This window comes from Mustela erminea, chromosome 5 (genome assembly GCF_009829155.1).
Source record: "Mustela erminea isolate mMusErm1 chromosome 5, mMusErm1.Pri, whole genome shotgun sequence".
NCBI classification, from domain to species: domain Eukaryota; kingdom Metazoa; phylum Chordata; class Mammalia; order Carnivora; family Mustelidae; genus Mustela; species Mustela erminea.
Window position 1 is genome coordinate 2,058,468 of NC_045618.1, and position 17,183 is coordinate 2,075,650.

At 50.5% G+C, this 17,183-nt stretch overlaps 1 protein-coding gene across 1 annotated transcript; it reads left to right on the forward strand.

Annotated features, from left to right (window-relative positions):
• Window positions 1-7,343: 7,343 nt before the first annotated feature.
• On the forward strand, window positions 7,344-16,581 carry CFAP161 (cilia and flagella associated protein 161). Its single transcript, XM_032341934.1, has 7 exons — window positions 7,344-7,475; window positions 8,153-8,242; window positions 8,785-9,017; window positions 10,357-10,441; window positions 14,142-14,300; window positions 15,125-15,198; window positions 15,771-16,581. Exons 1-7 carry the CDS (start codon window positions 7,407-7,409, stop codon window positions 15,985-15,987), a joined length of 927 nt encoding a protein of 308 aa, XP_032197825.1. The 5' UTR covers window positions 7,344-7,406; the 3' UTR covers window positions 15,988-16,581.
• The last annotated feature ends 602 nt before the right edge of the window (window positions 16,582-17,183 follow it).

Sequence of the window (17,183 nt, forward strand, 5' to 3'; positions counted from 1 at the left end):
GGGCTTCCCAGGTAGCTCAGAGTATTTGTCAGATCTTGGCAAATAGAAGACTGCTGGCCTCCCAGAATCCACAGTTTAGCGGGGCTCCCAGGACTCCCTGACGGGCAGTTGAGGGAGAGCCTCCGTAACTGAAGGGAGAGCCGGGCGGGTCATCTCTCTCTCCATTTCTTGGAGACTGTTAACAGTTGTACAATTCAGGGAGCTCGGACTTGGGGTTAGGGTGTCCGGGACTCTGGCCACGCCATTGCCTGGCCCTGGCTTGATGCTTTGGAGAAGTTCAGGTCACCCCACTGGGCCCACGGGTACCCCAAGAGCAGGAGCATGAACTCCTTGTGGGGCATCTCGCACTGTGCACAAGGGTCCTTGTGCTGGGAGCGCTGCTGCCGTGGCCGTCGGTCTGCGAACGTGGATCGAAGACACGCTTCAGTTTTCAGCTTCTTACGTGGGACCTTTCACCCTCACAGAAGACGGGTCCTGGGTTTTGGCTCCTGCTCTGACAACACTAGCTGTCTGACCCGAGACACGTCTCTTCCCCAGGCTGCGCCTCTGTTTGCCCATTGGTCAAGGGAAGTTTCCGTAGAACTGGGAACTGGCAAGTCTTACGAAGAGGAAGCCACCCTGTGCGGCCCCCCTGATGGCGGTCTTTGCTACACGGTAAGCAGCGACTTCTAACCCGCCTATTTCCCACAACCTCTCTGAGCTTCCGGTTCCTTGTCTGTGAAAGGAAGGGACACCCTGTCTTTTCCCATCCCATGAAAGCAGCCGGAGAAGCTGATGGTTTGGGGGAAGGGGTCTTTGTTTTGCTTCCCTGTGCATCTCTACCCGGCATCCGGGAGGACTTCCTGGAGCCCCTCATTCCTTAACTGTGTCCTGTTGGGAGGAAAGTGTCTGAACGATTCCAGGGTTTTCAGGAGGCTGCTACAATCACTGGCTTGCAAGTGTCCTCTCTTTTGACCAGGAAGACAAGCGAGGGTCAGAGGTGAGCTGGTGAGTGTCCCCTGGGTGGGGCTGGCGAGGGCTGGGAAGCAGAGAAGTCCCGGCCCAGCGACCTGCCCTTGGCATTGACGGAGCCCCTGTTCATGGCGCCGGGGTTGAACCCTGCTCTTTAAGCCTCCCCTGTAACATCAGAGGACAAACGAGACCTGCAGACTCTTGAGGTCCTCCAGTGGGGCAAGGTGGGAGTTTGGGGTCACCACTGAATCAACCATAAAATTACCGTTTTTTGCAAAAAATCTATTTGTTTTATGTAGTTTTGCCTGGCTTTTGTTGGAAAATACGATTTCCTGCTTTCAAAAGGGGGCGGATTTGAAATAAATTTCTGGTGATTTTAAAAGAAAGAGATACTCCTCAAACCTAAATATCAGCTAGAGGGCCTCCCCGCTCTTGGAGCTCCAGAAAAGACGGCTTGACACCCCAGCTTCATGCCTCTGGGAAGCCCAAAGTCCTCCCCAAATTTCCCGAGGTGGGGGGACTTCTTTTCTCCTGGTCACCATGGGTGTTGGGTGCCTCTCCAAAATGTGCCTCCCCATGGGGAACCTGGCTTTCTTTCTGCTCTTCTAGGCAAAGACATTTGCCTCTTTCTGTCTCTTGATGTTACGCCCTGCCCTGGGTCCCCCTTGGCATTTCCCCATCAGTGTGCTGAGTAGAACAAAAAGGTTTCCTCTTCATGGGGTCCAGCCCCTGCAGAAGTCAGGACTGCGCATGGAAGGAAATTTCTTCTGCTATGGGGACTTCAGGACACATGCCAGCAGAGCACCCAAGAGGTCAGCTTGAACGCAGGGGCACTGACCGTTGGCTGCAAAGAGGTGACCAGAAGCTGGGAGAACTAAGTCCTATGGGTCTGTCCCTGTACCGAATGCTGGGCTCTGGGCTTGTGTCTGGCTGCGGAGAATTATAGGTGCGTTGCTGGGGGTCTTTCCCCCTGGGGGTCTGGTGGAACCAAGAGGGAAAGCAGATGGAGACAAGAAAGACTGGAAGACCCTCTTCTGGGCAGCTTCCACCTTCTGTTCTTCGGAGAGGATTGGCCCTGCTTAGATGAGGCATTAAACAACAATTATGTGGTCCTCATGGCCCTGCCCACCTTCTCGAAAGAGTCTTATAAGTGAGAAAACACCTGCTGAGGCACTTTCAAGGACATCTGCCTTATTGGGTCTTTGACAACGTGCTTCCCACATGTGACGGCTCCTTCTGAGTTCTCTCTGCTTCCTGGCTGTCCACGAAACCCGGAGGGTCTCCTTGATCTCCGGCTCCCCATTGCTAAGCACAACGCTTGGGACACGGCCAATCGCTGTCCAGTGAAATGAACGAATTCCCCAACACACAGTCATTTTCCAAGAGGCGACGATCTCGACTTTTCTCTCTTCCCTCTATTCCCACTATCACCACCGTACTCATGCACGTGTGTCCCCTGTCCCCACGCTGCCTCCTAACTGGGGCTCCTGCCCCCCTCCCCTACCGGGTCTCATGCCCCGAAGTCCATGCACCAGCCTGTGGCCTCAGAAAAACGTCACCCAGCTCTAGAGGCTTGCCTCATTTTAGTGCATGTCACAGATACGGCTTTTTTATTTTATTTTATTTTTTAACGAATTGAAGTTTTGCGGCAACCTTGCATCATTTTCCCAACAGCAGCTGTTCCCGTGGTGTTTCTGGCTCAGGGATCGGTAATTCTCATGCTATTCCACCATTTCCGGTCATCACTATTCGATTTGTCATGTGATCTGTGACCAGTAATTACGACTCACCGAAAGCTCAGATAATGGTTAGCATTTTTTTTTTTTCTTAGCCATGAAGTATTTTTAAATTAAGGTATACACGTTTTTTTAGACATCAAGCCATTGCATACCTGACAGATTACAGTACAGTGTAAACATAACTTTTATGTGCCCTGGGAAACCAAACAATCCATGTGACTCACTTTATTCCAATCGTGGCTTTACGGCCGCGGTCAGGAAGGGACCCCGCCCATCTCCGAGGCGTGCCTGGGCTCCGCGGGCTGCTCTCTAGGACTCAACAAAGAGGATCCCTGTTCCGCACCTTGGCGCTGTGGGCCCCTCACCACTTCCCCCCTCCACCCTTCTTCCCTGCCCCTGTGCCTCTCTGGCCCTTTGGATGTTCCCCGGGTCTCTGTTTCTGCACTGGCTTCAGCCGCCTCCCCCGTCTGCAGAGAGCTGTCCTGGGTTCTGTCATCTCTGTGGCCAAATCTTACCTGGGTTTTTTTGTTTGTTTGTTTGTTTTTTTGTTTTTTTTTAAGATTTTATTTATTTATTTGACAGGGAGAGAGAGAGGTCACAAGTAGGCAGAGAGGCAGGCAGAGAGAAAGAGGAGGAAGCAGGCTCCCTGCTGAGCAGAGAGCCGGATGTGGGACTCGATCCCAGGACCCTGGGATCATGACCTGAGCCGAAGGGAGTGAACCCACTGAGCCACCCAGGCGCCCCTCTTACCTGGTTTTTATATTATTATGTCACTTGAGCCTCACAAAATCTCTGAGTCCGTCGTAAAACATTGGTCTCACAAGATGGTTCTTTAAAAAGGGATTCCATGTTGAAACTGGCTTGGGTAAAGTCATGGGTCACCATTCCTTTGCAGAGTTCCAGTGACACCACAGTGGCTAAGGTCCCCAGGAGGGCCACCATCAGGACGTGTCTCTACCCCAGCATTGCCTAAATGTATCCACATTAGAGCCCTCCCAGCTCCGTATCTGTGAACACCCTGTGGACCATCTGCGAAATGCTTCCCTGAGTCTTATCAGTGACGTTATCCTTAACTTGTTTTATTGGGGAAGAAAACCCCCATTCAGAGATGGTAATTCTCACAGAGCCTAGTGAAAGGAGCGTCAGTCCTATTTGTTCCCCCATATTAGGATGACTTACAGTATCCGTTACCCAGTGAGCACTTTAAAACTTACTCTCTGGAACCCCGGAAATGACTGGTTTCTAAGACTGCAACTCTCATTTCTCTGTCCTAATATCTGAACTTTGTCCTACTTCTCTTTTCTGAGAACGATCGTGTCCAAGTTTTTCTTCGGCTTTTCTTTTCCTGCGAGATGTTTCACAAGTAAGGAACAAAAGGTTCCAATTAAATTTTTCCAAGAGCCTCACTGAATCATGAAAAGAAATAGCAAACATGTTCTCTAGTACCTACCTGCTTTACATCAAAATTGTAGTAACCGGAAAGAAGAAGGAACAATGGCCTGATGTCAAGGGGGTATTTAAGGCTAAACAAGAACCGAGCAGAGTTTATGGCAGCCAGAAAGGCAAGAGTGCATTTCTGTTTCAATTGTAGCTTTGGGGGTTTCCAAGGGTTATACAATAAACATTTTATATACCTATGTAGGAAATAAAGGTTATATAATTTTTCAAAAATGAAAGTAAAATTTAGGAAAATCAAGGGGAAAAGGCTTCTTGCGTGTTTGTTTAGCATTTTGTTGTTATTACCTGACCTTTAAATCCGCTTGTGTTGTGGGGCGCCCGGGTCGCTCAGTGGGTTAAAGCCTCTGCCTTTGGCTCAGGTCATGGTCTCAGGGTCCTGGGATCGAGCCCCACATCAGGCTCTCTGCTCAGACAGGAGCCTGCTTCCTTCTCTTTCTCTCTCTGCCTGTCAAATAAATAAATAAAGTCTTTTAAAAATAAATCCGCTTGTGTTCTAGGTTGTGAGACGTTCCTTTATGGAGCTTTGTTTATCATACTAAGAGTCATTTTGGGGGGGGGGGTCAGGCTGCACGTCTCAATGGTGACATCAGAGGATTGCACAGTTGGAAACAGTGCTCACTGACCAGATTCACAAGCAAGCAAACAACAGCACTGGGGGCCTGGAATCAGTATTCAGAATTACGATACTACATTACTGAAAACGTCTTGCTTTTGACAAAAAATCATGATCCCAGCCAACAAAGAGGAAAAAGCCATCCATCTTCTGGAGAAAAGGCAGGCTTTCAGAGGGCCCAGATGTTGGACTTAGCAGGCAGAGACTCCAGAGCAATTAAGAATATGTTCAAAGACCAAGGGAAAACCGTGATGATAGAAGTTAAGGAACGTATATTGTCAATGTCTCTTCAAATACAGACTATCGGTAAAGAAACGGTAGAATAGAACCGGGCAGAAATTCTGGAGCTGGGAAGCGTTACGACCAAAATGAAGAATTCACAAGACATGTGGAGCAGCAGATTTGAGCCGGCCTAGGAGAAAGTTCAGACCTGAGAAAAAGCAACAGAAATGATGCAATCTTCAGGCCAGAGAGAAAAAAAGAAGGAAGACAAATAGGACCTAATGAGGAGCGCCCCCATAACACGCAACAGGGTCCCAGAAGGAGAAGAGAGACAGGAAGGAGCAGACGGATATTCAAAGAAAGAATGGCAAATCCCACATTGGATTAAAAAAACAATCTATACATTCAGACAGTCAGTGACCTCCACGTGGGATGGATGGCAGGCGAGGCCCCCCAGACCATGGTCAAGGGACGAAGGACAAAGCCACAGAGCACCTTGAGAGCAGAGGAGCCCACACACGACCCTTCACAGACACACACGGGAACCCCCACGAGGTCGATGGTTGGCTTTTCCCCAGACTCGGTGGCAGTCAGAGGGCAGGGGCATGACAGACTTAAGGCACTGAAAGGAACACTTGTAACCAAGGGTCTTGCATCCAGTAAACTATCTTACAAAACTAAAGACGAAAAAAATCAAGGGAGTAACCACCCTGAAAATGTGTTGCTAGGCCTGTCTTCCAGAAACACAGCAGTTGTTGGGCGGGAAGCAGGTTACACTGGGTGGTAAGCTGCACCCACCAAAGACCCCCAGCAAAGACCAGTGTGTCTGCAATTCCACAATCACGTGGTTGTATCTGTCTCCAGACTGACTTAAAAAGCCATTTCACAAAACAACATGTAGATAGTGTCTTGCTGGGCCTCTAACAACCGACAATGTAACTCATTTCCCCATAATGGCACAAGGGAAGTAGATGAGCTCAAAACTCCCTCCGGATCGACTCCTGAGAACTCTAGTAAACTACGTGGAGACCAGCACTGTCTTAGGATATTCCTGATTTTACAGGGAACACAGAAACACTTGGAGAAAGCCTGAACTTTGGAGTCAGGAAATTGGGTTGTGTCTTTGTCCTGCGCAACTCTTAGCACTTTGAACTTGGATGAGAGACTCACTCCTTTGAGACTCTCGTTTTAATTTATCAAATGCAGTTCTGGCAGAATACTATGTGACCTACCGTCCTGCTTAGCCTTTTGAAGTGTCCTAGAGCGAGCTGGTGGAGGGGCAGAGCTTGCAGACTGGCAAGGGTGAGGGAGTGTCCCATCCGTACCGGGACCTGCAGCCTAGCCGCTGAGACCCTCCCCAGGCCAGCTGCCAAGTGTCCTGCCCCAGTTGCCACTCAGGGGCATCCTTCCTGATTTTCCCCCAGTCACCTCCCCAAGGCAGAAACGAATCTTTCCTTGCAGTCCTGTGGCCTTTCATCAGCGCATCTGTAGTCTCACTTGTCCCATTCCTCCTGTGGTGATCTGTTTTCACAAAGTACCTTCTCCTGTAGACTGGGTGTGCTGGAGGGAGGAAAGGATGCGTGTCCTTCGTGTCTGTGCTGTCTCAATAGACAGGAGCACGGCCAGCTACCAAGGCACTGCATTAGCGTCTAGCTCCCAGTAGTCCGAAAGCACTTGCCTGTTCATAAAGTGCTGCTTTAAAAACATTGGCTCCGGCATTAAAGCACAAAAACAAAACAAAATACGCTGGCTCCCACATATTCTACCTTTATCCAGAGTCCTTGCAAGCCATGGGCTTGTCCTCTAGCTTGGACATTGGAGGAGGGGGACAGTGTGGGGGGGGTGATGCTGTAAAACCCTTAGAGGCAGGACTGCCCCAGTCGCATAAGCAGAAAGATGCTAAGGCGACATTTTCTTACTTTTTCCTCCATGTTACTTTGGTTTCCAGATTTCTAGGAGGATACGCAGTTCTAGGGTTAGGGAGCTTCGGTTCAAAAGCTCCTCTTTGCGTCTCAATAAGCGAGGGATACTTCCCCCCCATTGGAATTTTTTGTTTGGATTTAAAAAAAAAAAAAAAAAAAAGAAAGAGAGAAAGAAAAGAAAAAAGTGTTTTACATTTTTAGCACCACGAGGCCCGAGGGCTGGCTTTAGCCCACCAGCCTGCATTGGAATTAAATTCAGAGAAATCACAGCGGAAGGGACTCCAGGCAGCGAGTATGCCGTTCCCCACCCCCATCCCTCCAGGGCCCCCTCCCCCAACCCCCTGGCTGCGCGCCCCCCCCCTGCTCCTGCGCTGCCACTGATTGGCCAGCAGGCCCTGGACCTGGCCAATCGCTCTGGGTCGGTTGTCATGGCGACAAGGCACGCTAACAAGGCAGGTGTGGGAGGCAGGCTGGCCGGCTGGCCGCTGGCGGGAGGGCAGGATGGCGCAGAACCTGTACGGTCCGGGAGTGCGAATGGGCAACTGGAACGAGGACATCTACCTGGAGGAGGTAGGCAGGTGCAGCTGGCGCCGCCCCCCCGCTACTCAGGGACCGCCCCGCCCACCCACCCCAAGTCCTTCTGCCCCCGGGGCCTCCTCACCCAGCAGACGCCAAGTAGCCTAACAACCTACCCGGGGTCGGAAAGCCCCAGGAAGTTCACCTGCTGTCCCACACCCCCCAGGTCTCACACCTGCTCCTTCTGCAGGTCCCTGGGTCTCCAAACTCGGTGCCCATCTCAGCCCCACAAGTTCCCTCCTAGGCGTCCGGTGATGTCCCTTTCCCGGACCTTTCACTCAGACAAGGCCCTGAGCCATCAGGCATCCATCTAGCTGGTGGGGGAGGGTTTGGTGACTGCGGCGGTGGACAGCCAGGGGAGACCTCCACTGCGGACACACGGCCTCCAAATGTTGTTCATGATTGTCTCTGGATGGGGTAATTGAGGGTGAGGCTGTTTTTGTTTGTTTGTTTGTTTGTTTTTTTGGTGTGTGTCATTTTTTCAAGCCTTCTACAAAGAAGTAAGAATATTAAAGCCAAAACAATTTGCACCATTCCCATTAGGCTCACCTTTCTTTTTCTCAGATTCTGCTTTTTCAGCTTGACATGCTTCTGACCTAGAAGCTACCGGGGTCTGTAAATTGAGGACCATTGTTGACCTTTGGGTTTTTTTTCATTTTCTCTTTCACCAGGAGCGCATGAAGGACTTCTTGGAGAAGAGAGAAAAGGGACAGCTTCTCATACAGAGAAATAGGAGACTCAAAGAGAATCTTTTGAGACCGGTAATTTTAAATCTGAGCGCCATCCTCAAAATTATATCGAATTAAGTGTGAGTGTGTGTTAAGCAAGCAAACGTTCCATAAATGAATTATCGTCTGGAAGATACCATTGTCCCCCTTCTAGAGCTGAAAACCACGATGTTTATAACCCCCTAAGATTTTAGAAACGTAGGAGAAATCTGCTCTTAATTACATTTACCCGCATTTTCCAGGATCAGTACAGGAATCTGTAAAACGCCCCTTACTCGGTGCTCAGGACATTTCCAGTGAGTCTGAATCAGTTAAGAACAGTGGGGTCAGCGCATGATTTTTCATCGGCTTTCTGACTCCGTTTGGGATTTGGGGGGGACGCTGGCAAAGTGGGAGGGGTTCGGCCGCGGGAAAAGGAAGAGAATGAAGGACTTGAGGGTATGCAAGTTATCACAAGGTCCCTGAGGGATGTGCCCCCTCCTGGGACAGGTTCTCGATGGTGAAGGGGGGAAGGGGTCTCTGCACTGGCTGTTGAGGACACACCAGGGTTGTCTGAAAAACAATTTAAATTGTAGATGCAGCTTTCCATCACGGAGGACGGGTACCTTCGCTGTGGCTACAAAGTGATGCTTGTGAATCCAGATTACCCTGAGACGGAAGCTGATTTGGTTTTGGGCGGGGACCTGAGCCTCTGCATGACTCTGGATGAAATTAAATCGCCCCCGAGTGACCAGTTAGAGGTGCCCTGTGGGCTGAGCGCAGCTCAAACCAAGATCCCCGTTGGCAGAAACACTTTCATCATTTTGAGGTACAGACACTTGAATTTTCAGCTCATGTTTATCATAAATATGTTTTCACTTCCAGCTTCAGGAAGCCCTGGGAGGGCTTGTCGCCTGGAGGTGAAGGGGATGGGGCGCTCTCTGTGCTTCCTGTCCTGCTGCCTCCCCCCCGGGGGTTACTGTTGGTGGCCTTCACATGCCCTTCTTCTTAAACATCAGGACAACTGCTCATTTGTGTTCCCTTATAAATGCTTCATTCAAAAGTATTGGATCTAGGAAACTAAAATCGCGTTCTGCCTACAAACTGGGTTTTCCTAATAACATCTCAGGATGCTCGGAGCTCATTGGAGTGTCTCTCAATGTCGCTATTTTTAGGACAGAAATAGTCCGGTGCAAGGTGGCACTATGCCGGATTTGTTACTTTGTAATTATTCGCTAAAACTGTAGCTGAGATCTTGAAATAGACAATTAAATCCTTAAAGATACATAGTAACAACAAAAAAGGATTGCTTTTACTTTAATTGAACAATGATAGCAATGTTTTGATGCAAGAGTACAGCCAGTCCTTTAGGTCTTAATTTTTTTTTTTTTTAAAGATTTTATTTTTTTGTCAGAGAGAGCACAAGCAAGGGGGAGGCAGAGGGAGAAGCAGGCTTCCCGCCGAGCAGGGAGCCTGATGTGGGACTCATCCACGATCCCCGGATCATGACCTGAGCCGAAGCTGGTGGTTTGCTGACTGGCGCCCAGGCACCCCTCCTTTGAGTGTTTGCTTTAGAGTTCCTTTGAACACTGAGAAGTTCTGTCAAGACAACTAAAAATGGACCACAGCTTCTGTGTCCTGGAGCATTAGGAGGGAAGACTGTGTTAAGTGTGTAAGCCCTCCCTGGCCAGGAGGGCTCTTTATCCAGATGCCCATGCCCCTGGCTACAATCCCTCAATGGAAGACAGCACGCCGTGCTCACACGGATGGACACTCCGCACACTGGCCACGGCGGGAGCAGGGGTGGGGCAGGGGTACAGGGACAGGATGTCAGCCAGATTTGAAGGCCCAGAGAAATGACCATTTTGTAAATGTTTAGCTACCAAATCAGTTAATGTGTGTGAAATACATTATCAAGAATATTGATTTTTTTAGAATATTTTATTTATTTATTTGACAGAGATCACAAGTAGGCAGAGAGGCAGGCAGAGAGAGAGGAGGAAGCAGGCTCCCCGCCAAGCAGGGAGCCTGATGCGGGGCTCGATCCCAGGACCCCAGGATCATGACCCGAGCCAAAGGCAGAGGCTTAACGACTGAGCCACCCAGGTGCCCTGAATGTAGAAAAATTCTAATAGAGAATTGACATGATGCTTATTTTTCCCTGACAGTGCAGACAGAAACGCCATGGGCCAGGTCCTTAGATACGGACAGAACTTCTGCCTCGCGACGACGGGCGGATTTGAAGACAGAATGGTGAGTCCTCACGGTGCACAGCGTATGGAGCCAGAGGATGGTTTCTGTGCGGCTCACGGTCACCTGTGGAGACAGATAGAGGACTCTGTAGGTGTGGGCTTTGCCTCTGGCTTCTGGAACCTCCGCCCGCGGCTCTTGGGCCATTTCTTGCCTTCTAGCTTTCCAAAGGACAGAAACAGACCCTTAGGCGCTACGGAGTAAGGGAGAAAAAGCTTTTTGCAATGCAGCTGACATCAAGCATAGCTTTCTGCCACCTCCACCCCTAAGTTAATAGTTGGATTAACTAATCGTCGTCTGATAACTGTCAGTGTCACCAAGGCTAGCGAGGTGTGTCGCCCGTTTTTTTTTTTTTTTTTTTTTTAACTTGATCTTTCTCTTTCCCTCGGAGATTAGGAGGGCAACAGAACTAGATAAATCTGTGTCTAACTCGAGCTGAGATGTCTCTCTATGGAGTGGGACCTCAGATAAGTTGTTTAACTTTTTGAGCCTTTCTCATTTATAAAATGGGGATTAGTAAACCTTACTACATACCATACACAAACACACACACACTTAATCATCCAAAAAGGTCTTTGAACTAGGGACTGTTTTACCCCATTTTACTGATGGGGAAACTGAGGCACGAGGTCAGGTGATCTTGCTCCAAGCCGTTCAGGGGTCCAGTGGCAAAAGGGGTAACACATAACTATTTCTTGCTGAATCAAAGCTTCCATAATGGTATGAGGTAACGTTACTTATTACCTTGTGTGCTGCTAAGAAAAATCAGCGCTGTCAGTTAAACCCCTACACACCTTAGATGGTAAGCCGCAGCCTGAATTAAGAAAAAAATGTAGGAATTAGAGAAAATACCATATTGTTGAAGGGGGGGTAAATCACCCTTGTCTTATCCAGAGGTTAATGTTACTAACGTTATTTTCTTTTACACTTTGTTCTCTCAGAATGGATTTAAAATACAGAGAAGGGCGCCTGGGTGGCTCAGTGGGTTTAAGCCTCTGCCTTCAGCTCAGGTCATGATCCCAGGGTCCTGGGATCAAGCCCCGCATCGGGCTCTCTGCTCAGCAGGGTGCCTGCTTCCCCCTCTCTCTCTGCCTGCCTGTCTGTCTACTTGTGATCTCTGCCTGTCAAATAAATAAAATCTTAAAAAAAATAAAATACAGAGAAAGTTACAAGCCCCACAAGAAGTAGATGCACCGTTTCTGGTTTCTCTCTCTCTCTTCCTCGACCCCCCTTCCCTTACTCTCTCCCCCAACGCTGTCCTCGACTGTCCCATCTTCTTTGTCTCCTGTAAATCCTTCGTCCTGTGTCCGTGTACTGACCCATGTTCGATATCTGCTCTTCTGTAGGTTATAACATTTTGCCATTTTCTTGGTCATGTTCCCTCCCATTTGCTTCTTGGATTTTGTTATTTTTATTATTTTATTTTATTTTATTTTTTCTGGCTATGTGGCTTTGAAGTCCGAGTGGTTCTAACATATTTTTGAGTAACGTGTATCTGTGTTTTCCATCGCAATCCCTCCATTGCTCAGAGCCCCATAAAGTCTGCTCTAGAAATACCATGAAAAGACAACCTTGTATCGACTTCTCGGTGGCTGAAGCTTCACGTTTGTTCCTGTTTGTTGTTTATCTGCCTGAGGTTTATTTTGGTGCAGGCACTGTGGAGACGTGCAATTTCCCCTAAACGACTAATAAGCTGCATTTGTGTTGTTTCTTGAACGATGACTCCTTTCCTCTCTGACACGCAGATCTCCGCGTAGCATCACTCTACAGCCTGTGTGCTGTCTCTGAGCTTCCCGTTCTAACCCTTTCAACCCAAATTGTGTCTTTTTATTCTAGAATTACGCTTTACAGTATAATGTGTATTTTGACGGCACGTTGGGCCAGTTTTCTCTCATTACACTTTTTTGAATTATATTAGGAATTAGTTAACCTCTCGGTTACATGTAATTATTTCTGCAAGTCCCTCTCCCTGGGGGGGGGGTGTGATAAAAAAATCACGTGGCATTTTATTGGCACTGGAAAATTCCATAAATTCACGTATTTGATGCTTCATAACATTTCTTTTTCTGTGAGGTCTCCTCATTTATTCATTTATTCTTTCTTATCTCTCCGTGAAATTCTGTGGTTTTTTTTCCTGGGGATTCGATGCTGATCCCGCTGAGGTTGTCCCCCGGTATCTTCTGCTATGGATGGCCCTTATGGGGGGCCCTAAGTTAGTTGCAAGAAAAATGTAAGAAAGCCATTGCTGTTGAGACTCACCACTGGTGAAAGCCTCACTCTATTCTCTCTCATGGTTTTCCAGTTAATTCTCTTATGATGTTCAGGTCCACGGTGCTTTCATTCTCAAGGGACGATCGTTCAGTCTCTTCTCAAATTCTCTTATTTCCGTTCCTCGTCTGTGAATTAGCAAGTACTTCCGGGGCATTCGTTAAAATAATCAGGTAATGCCTCCCTTCTAGAGTTGTGCCTGGCTCACTATTATTTCTCTTCACATTAACACAACGGAGTTTGTGGTCTGAGGTAGACAGTCTTTGCCATTTGAAGGGCAGGTTTTCAGTTGCCCTGGATTTCCCCGATCACTGAGAATCCGAGTGTGTCTTGGGCCTGTCTCTCTTCCGTGTCCACATCCTGCTCATGGTCATGGCCATGGCTCTCCCTTCCTAGTGCTCTTGGGCCTGTCTTTTCGTCCCCAGTGCCAGGACCTTGGTCCACGCTGGATCCCTCTAGTCTGTCCTGACCTCAGACCATAGGAGACGCACGCTGCCAGGTCGATGCTCTAGGAGCTCAGGTCTGGTTAGCGCTGCCGTCCACGGTGGCATCTAAGGTCCTCTGTGATATGTCCCTGCCCTCCCTGTCTACGTGCAGCCAGCCCCTCAGGTGCCCAGCCCCACACTGCCTCCCCCTCAGAGCCTCTCCTGAGCCCCTGGGTAAGTGTGTGTCCTTGCCTGTGCCTGCCGGCAGCCCCTCCCACTCCTGCTGGCCTGTCCAACCTTCCTGGGGTCTACAGGTGCTTCCGGGCCTGTCCTCCATCACTGTCTGGCTCGCCAGGAAAGGCCTTGAAGAGAGTAACTCACTTCTGCCTTCCCCGCAGCGAGCGCCTCGTGGCCCAGCTTTGCCCATGAGAACCCACCGAAAGAGGCAGAAACAGCCTCCAGGTTCGGGGTGAAGGTCAATCACTAAAGAACTAAGCAGTAGCTTACGTTTCCGACTCTTCTGCAGGTTGGGGTGCTTCTGGGCCCGGTTACAGGGGCCCGAGAGCTGTCGAAGTAAGTCCCCTGCGGGGACGTCAGCTCCAGAGATCCGTCCTCAGGGGCCCACGGTGAATGTCGGCGGTGACGGTGTCGGTTGTGAGGCACTTCCCTTCATGCGGCAACTCTGTGCAACGCTGTTTCTAAGAAGCAAAACCGGGGTTCTGGCCTGAGCCCTGGGAAGGAGGAGGGGGAGCAGGGACGAGATGAGGAGGAGAGAGAGCGGGTTTGGCACCCAAAGGAAGGCAAAGCAGTGGAGGTGCTGGGGGTGTAGCCTCAGCCTCCTGCGATGACGTCTCTAAGTGGAGGAAACCCGAGTGTTCTCACACCGCCCGCAAGAAGGGGCTTTTCCAGAACTGCGCTGGACCACACCTGACACCCCGCTGGTCGGTGGTTCACCGCCCCCAGCTTCTCCAGCCGTGTGACGTAGCTCACCCCTGCATTGCCATTTTCAGCTGTATTTATCCAGTGACCACAGGACCCTGCTGAGGTCGTCGAAGAGGTCTTGGCTCCAGGAGGTGTATCTGACCGATGAGGCCTCCTACCTGAACTGCTGGCAGGCCGCCTTCCTGGACCCCCAGTTCCGCCTGGAGTACGAAGGCTCCCCCGTGCCGGTGAGTGCGGCCGGGCTCTAGGGAGCTTCCTGGGAAGCGGGCTCTGCTCGTGATGCCATTGGGAAGCAGGGGTATTTCTGTGCCGCTGTCTCAGCACGCGTTAGCTGTGGGAGGGAGGCCGGGCCAGGCTCCTGCTCTATCAGCTGGGAAGGGCGGCTGTGGGGAGACCTGCATCTTGGTCAGGGCGCACGGTTCGTCTGTATTCGGGTGGGACGCTCCTTGGTTGCAGGGTGGCCCGATCTGACGTGGGCATTTCTGATGCTGTGTAAGTCCCACGGGAGCGGCGGGGGCTTCCTCACGGTGGTTAGCTTCCAGGAGCCAGGAGTTTGAAATCATATGTATTTTTTTTTTCCTGATTATAAACAGAATATATGCTCGCTGAAGGAAAAATCAGCAAAGCAAAGCAAATAAAATGAAAATAACCAGTAATTCCACCACCTTCCAGAGAGCCCCGCTGGCGTTTATCACCTCTGTCTTTTTCCATGCATGTCTCTTTATTTTATTTAATTTCAATTTTTTTTTTTTAATGAAATAGGACATCAGTGACATCCTTATGTTCTCCACTTAGAAACACTGCTGGTTACGTCTCATGTTGTGAAAGATTTCCAGTGTGGCTCTGAGGGATTCTAGGATGTTCCATCCCCTGTGCACCTGCAACGGTGTATGAAATCCGTCCATTAAAGTCTGGCTTCTAGGTTATTTCCATCTCTCTATTTCACTGAACTACATTTAAGTGAATATATAGTATATTTTCAACTTTTTGTCTTTAGGAATTGGAGGTTTTAGTTCGTAATGCAAATAACACACTCTCTTCATCTTTAAAGGCAAATGCAAAAATTATCCTCAATCACTCCCAAACGAACCGGGGGCTGGCAGCCCACAGACACCTGTTCTTAAGGTATGTGTACGTGCTGCTCAATTCAGCTAAATGCCACGGATAGGGGCACAAAGACACTCGACTGATGTGTTTGTATTTCTGTATTTATTTTGGAGGGGGAGGGCAGAGGGAGAGGGAGAGAGACTCTCAAGCAGACTCCCCGCCCAGCTCAGTGCCCTACGTGGGGCTCGATCTCACAACCCTGAGACCATGACCTGAGCCTAAATCGAGAGTCAGACGCTCAACTGACTGAGCCACCCAGGCACCCCAAGCAGCTTGAGTCAGAGTGTGGCCATACACATGAGTGCTTTGATGATGAAGTGTTGTCACAAACGATTCAGAGGTGTGGCAAATCCTGCCCGAGCCCTGGTGTCCCACAGGTCCTTGCCCGACGAGATGACTGTAGCTGTGGTGGGACCCTGTGCCCCTCATCACCGTGCAGGCGGGGGCAAGGTCCGGCACACACGTATCCCAGAGCCCACCGTCCCCGAGCCCAAGTCAGCTGGACCTGGGGCTGGGACGGGGGCGGACAGAGTTACTTACCCAGAGCCACTGCTCCGTTTCCAACCGGGGTCTGTTCTCTCCCGACCCAGCGGCCGTTTCGGAAAGGAAGTGGAAGTGGCCGCTCACACACACTTGGATTCGCACCGAGTTGAGAAGCCGAAAAACCACTGGATGCTGGTGACTGGGAACCCCCGGAGAGACTCGTCCACCATGCTGGATGTGCCCAAGCCACCGGTGAAGGACGCCCGAGCCCCGGAGCAGGACTCCCAAGCCCCGGGACAGGGCGCGGACCCCGGGGGGCAGTGACCCTGGGCGCGCGTGCTCAAAAACACCTGGCTTAGCCAGGTCATGCCCCAAGCTCTCTTTAAGCCGGGTGTTGACGTCCCTGAACCTGAGGTCGAAGCAAAGGCTATATGAAGGTTATTGACTTCGTGGTGGGGCCTGGGACACAGGAAACACTGGCTCCAGGAAAGAGCTCCTAAGTGGTATTTGAAGGTGACAGAGGACTTTCCTTTGTTGAGTCTAAATTCCTGGAGAACTTGAGCTGCTGTTCAGCAGCAGCTTGGACAAGGAGCCCGAGTGTGGGACAAAGCTGTCAGAACCACGCAGGGTGTTGTCACCCGTCCTCCCCACCCCCACTGCACGGCGACCAAGAAATCAGCAACGTGTAGCTGTGAGCTGTGGCCTGACCTTGGACCTAACCGTCTTCCCCCTTGTGTGTTTGTTTCTACCTCTGACTTGGCGGGGGTGGGGGTTCGGGACTTGCCCCGGACAGGTCACTCTACCGACTAATGATTTTGAAAGCGCAAAGACTCTTTACTTTTTGAAACGGGCACACGAGCCGTTGCACCCGTGTGATCTGAAAGTTCCCCACAAAATAAACACATCCCCTTCCACGAACCTGCTTGTCCGTTCGTTCTTTGTGGAGTCCCCGTGCCGTGTCAGGTAAGGTCTCATGGCAGGATGCAGAGTCTCTGGCCCGCAGGTAGATGGGTCAGGCTGTCCCGCCGTAAGTGCACCAGGAGACAGGCGGTCACAGGTGGTGGAGGTGTGGTTTCAACAGATGCTGCTTCCAGCCGGTGACCTCTTTCAGGAGTCACTTCCCAGGGTGGGACTTTAGAAAGTTCCGCCGCCCCAGCCTGCCTCTTGGGATTTTCATTTCAGTGCCTCGGTGCGGAAGTCACAATATTTTAAAAATCGCACTGTTTTATTTCCAAGTGCAGACTGGGCTGAGCGCTGCGGACCGGCGAGCCCAGTTAGGCTCACCTGCGTGTGCCCGGAGGGCGAGAGCGGGCGGGGAGCAGGTCGGCGGGGCTCCATCCGGTGAAAGGAGTTCCTCCACATTTCAAGCTCTCCGAGAGCAACTGGGCCAGTTCTGCATGTTCTGGAAGTTCTGTGGCGTTCGTGCTGCTATCGTGAAAGGTGCCCACGGGCGGCTTCCAATCAACGTCAGGGCTCACGTTCCCGCCACGAGCCGTAGGGTTTTAGTGCCCGAACTGACC

Bases quoted from the DNA above. Each gene is read 5' to 3' on its own strand.
- CFAP161 (XM_032341934.1), top strand. From the start codon at position 7,407: ATGGCGCAGAACCTGTACGGTCCGGGAGTGCGAATGGGCAACTGGAAC. The intron at 8,243-8,784 runs GTAATTTTAAAT...TTTAAATTGTAG, and splicing joins AAGAGAATCTTTTGAGACCG to ATGCAGCTTTCCATCACGGA. The intron at 9,018-10,356 runs GTACAGACACTT...TTTCCCTGACAG, and splicing joins AACACTTTCATCATTTTGAG to TGCAGACAGAAACGCCATGG.